General features: G+C 37.5%; 1 protein-coding gene across 1 annotated transcript; it reads left to right on the forward strand.

The window, feature by feature from the left end:
- The first annotated feature begins 326 nt into the window (after nucleotides 1–326).
- Nucleotides 327–1,311, forward strand: LCR73 (low-molecular-weight cysteine-rich 73). Its single transcript, XM_087397747.1, has 2 exons — nucleotides 327–475; nucleotides 927–1,311. Exons 1-2 carry the CDS (start codon nucleotides 388–390, stop codon nucleotides 1,118–1,120), a joined length of 282 nt encoding a protein of 93 aa, XP_087253873.1. The 5' UTR covers nucleotides 327–387; the 3' UTR covers nucleotides 1,121–1,311.
- The last annotated feature ends 2,578 nt before the right edge of the window (nucleotides 1,312–3,889 follow it).

Below are 3,889 nucleotides of genomic sequence, written 5' to 3' on the forward strand. Positions count from 1 at the left end.
TGCAAGCCACCACAGGTGACATAAACATACATGTTCATTGGAAGCTCACACCCGCACCCAATGCGCGCATTTGGGTTGTGGGGAAAAGAGGCTCTTACATTTTCCTTTTTTATCATAAGAGGTTTCCTACGTGTGTGTGTGTGTGTGTGTGGCATTTGCTGGATTCACATTTATGATTGCGCATTTGACTTAATGTAAAAGCCGCCCACATAGATTAAAGTATGCTCTTTGTGCGGGTGGCCGCCGACTTAAAGTTGAACGCAATTTGTGAGTGGATCCACATCACCTCCCCAATTTAAATATTGATTGTCCAGAAGGTGAAGTAGCATTACTTGCCATCCTCGCCTTCATCCAGCTGCTTGTTTCAAATCCTCGCAAACAGTCTTAATGGCCACCTCCCAAGCGCTTAAGTCCGTTCTCATTTTTGCGCTTCTGTTCCTCTTCGCAACCGTCCAAGCTGCCCGATCTCCTGCGGGTACGTCTCCTACATGGTGCATTTAGATCTGTAAACGTCAGAGAATGAAGGTTTGTCCAGCTTACCGGTGGAGTATCGGCTCAACTATGTTTCGATATTTTTGCCATGGCTCGATACCATGACTTGTCCGTGTATTGTAAAAGGTTTGCTGTCTGGTAAACCATTACAAGTCGTTTTGTGAAATCCATTTTCTCTTTTCCCTACTGGATACCTTTCTTCGCGTTTGAGGGTGTGCTACGACTTCAGTTTGCATTGTTGTCTTTAGTTTGTTGATCCTTGCGCCCTTACGATTGTGCGTGAAATGCACCTGGGTTTACCGTTTTGCTGAAACAGCCTTCTGTAAGAGAGAACAGGTTTAAGTCAAAGTTTTTAAAGGCGTTATATGCTAGCTAATTTGCAAAATCCTGATGCTCTTTTATGACGACATTTGCACTGCGTGTTGCTATGCCAGATCACGCGGCGGACAGCAAGCCGCATGAAGCTATGCCCGAAAACCTCTGTGGCTACCAGAGCAAGACTTACAGTGGCCAATGTGTGAGCAGAAGCAGCTGTGCTTACCAGTGCCAGGTGGTGGAGCACGCAGCGACTGGTGCCTGTCACTTCCACCATATTCAGAGCCACTGCTATTGCTACGTAAACTGTTAACTGAACTGCTGAAGGGATCGCTTAAACTTCAGCTTCTCTCTAATAACTTGGCCGTCATGCAAACTTAATAAAAAAGAAAATGATCTTGTGATATGGAAAAGCTTGTTGCATAGTAAGGTGGCAAAAGCGACTATAATCCCTCTGATGTATAAATTATTAAGGTGCTCTTGATATCTATAGAGCAGCTTTAAGTCATTCCATGTGCTCTGCGGTCATTCTGTGGCATCCTTCATTTAGTGTGGAAGAATACTCTTTCATGAGTGTCCAGTCTCGGCGAGATTCACGGATTTGTAGGAGATTTAAATCAGTCAGTTTAAATCAACGATTCAAACGTACGTTTAAAGTATAAACCAGCGATTAAACCAGTCTAGTTTCGATTTTATATCGAGATCGACGATAACCGTATACCACGTAGTATTTGTACGTTACCGTGAGGTGTTTCTAGATACCATGTGATATTAGAAAATTACCGAGTGGTTACTTTACCTATATGCTGCCATAGTCACGTCACTTTCTCTAAATGCTCTCGAATTGAGCTTGCTAAAGTCTCAAAGGATTTAAGAAAGGATTAGAAAAATAGGAGGATTTCTAGGGAAAAGAGAGAGAGATAGAGGGGATTATGTAGAAGTTAGACTCTAGTTTGTGAGTTTTATTCTATCCTTTCTAAAAGTATCATGTATCAATTGTGTACCTCGCTTTTGCAAGCTGGTATCAACCCCGACACGTGCCTTACTTTAATGTTCTTGTTAGTAGACTATAATGTTTAATCATTTATTAGTTGATAGTCACATTTTCTTTTTAAAAAATAATGGTTTATAGAGTTGGTAAATCATTTTGTAGATATAGCAAGGTTTATTTCAATAAGTTGAAAATTCTACTTTGGATTTTTTATGTTGAATTCATTGTATTAAAATCATACTAAACTATTATATGTAATGATTATTTAGTAGTCTTAGTAAAAAAAGATTTGTGTGTTGGTTGAGAGATTTGCTTATGCCGATCTGTAACAACTCATACATGGATGTAATATGTATACTTGCAAAGTAACAGATATTATTGGACTTCGAAGCAGTTGTGTGCCAAAGTACATCAAGTGTAGTTTGTTGCATGGCTTGCGTCAGCCCACAAATTATACATGCTAGACATCTCGATATGTATGTTTCATATTGAATGTATCACGATTTATAACTATATCTTTTATGATGATGTATCATAAAATAGATATTGCATGTGCCATTTGCAACTAGATACACTTGTTTAGAAAGAAAGATTGTTGAGAGATCATAGTATCAACACAATATAGATTTCATATAGTTTAAAGGGGTGAGTAAAGGGGCGGCGATTGCCTTGTAAATGTCAACAACCCCCCATGGGAAGACCCAGTAAAGAGGCCTGAAAAAGGGGGGAAATCTTACATATCAAGCTCCTATTAAAAGTTGAGATGGTTAACATCTAGCATAGTACTGGCCCACTAATGCCTTGGGTATTTGATGTTTACATTTTTCACCAGGCTAAATTATTTCTCCCTTTTTTTGAAAAAAATCATATGATGCATTTACATTTGGAAAAACTTTAAAAATCAACAGGAATAAGCCCTTCCAATAGCAAAAAGGTAGGAGTGCATAGTACGAGCCCATTTACCCTCCTATAAATTTGAAAATAATAAGAATGTTTAGGCTTCTTTAGGTTGTTCATGTATGATAAAAAATTCAAAATAAAATAGCCAAATTTGTGTTGTACTATTTTAAAAATGAGAAAATGATAGAGAAAATAAAAAATCAAAATAAGTTTTATATGTAATTTTTGCTAGCTATTGCAATAGTGTCTCTGAAACACTAACGTACATCAACAAAGCATGATGTGAGAAAAGCTAACCTACCATCCCACACTATTTTGATAGGTAGATTACCACGTTTGCAATTAGATCCAATTTTTTTGGAGGGAACAAGAAAGTTGGATGATTTCTCTCTCTCAAGGTCTAGCCAATTTACATAGGATATTATAACTATCTGCACTATGACTGTCCGAGGCATTACGCTCTATCAACAAATGCCGCTATATCACACATATAATGTAGATAGGTGCTTATTTAAGAAATATTAGAATGTGGAAAAAGCATCCCACACTTATTTTAATATTATCACATATATAATCAATCCGATAATGTCAGGAGGGGATAAGGCAATTGGATGATTTCTCTGTCTTAAGGTCTAGCTTGTTTACATGGAAAATTTCAAGTGGACATCAAAAAGTTATAAATAGGGTGTTAGATTTTTTAGGCATAGTCATAAAATATTGTCGAATCCCACATAGGCACTAGTTTGTGTGATATACTGATATTCATAGATAGGACTAGTTTGTAAAACTGATGGTGTACTACTTTATGCGATATACCAATATTCGTAGACATAGCATCATGCCTTATACTATTGATCATACTATAGATGTATTCTTACTTGAGAAGAGCTTGAGAAAGAGTGGGACATGGTAAAAGGCGACCTACGAGCCGCCATGCCATGCCATGCTTATTTTAACAAGTTGATTACTATGTCTATAATCATCCAATTATGTCATGAGAGGAAAAGACAATTAGATGGTTTCTCTACCTTGAGGTCTAGCTGGCTTACACGGAATGTGAAAAGAGAAATGTTATGGACGTATAACATGTAGAAATTAATGAGAAAAATTGAAGTTGCATTTATAATAGTGCCATAAGTTGGAAAATAATATAGGTCGTTTGGGACCAAAAGAGCATGGATCCTATGAGAT

The sequence above is a fragment of the Dipteris shenzhenensis genome, chromosome 2, assembly GCF_047967505.1.
Source record: "Dipteris shenzhenensis isolate YYH24624 ecotype China chromosome 2, Dip_SZ_1.0, whole genome shotgun sequence".
Classification (NCBI taxonomy): domain Eukaryota; kingdom Viridiplantae; phylum Streptophyta; class Polypodiopsida; order Gleicheniales; family Dipteridaceae; genus Dipteris; species Dipteris shenzhenensis.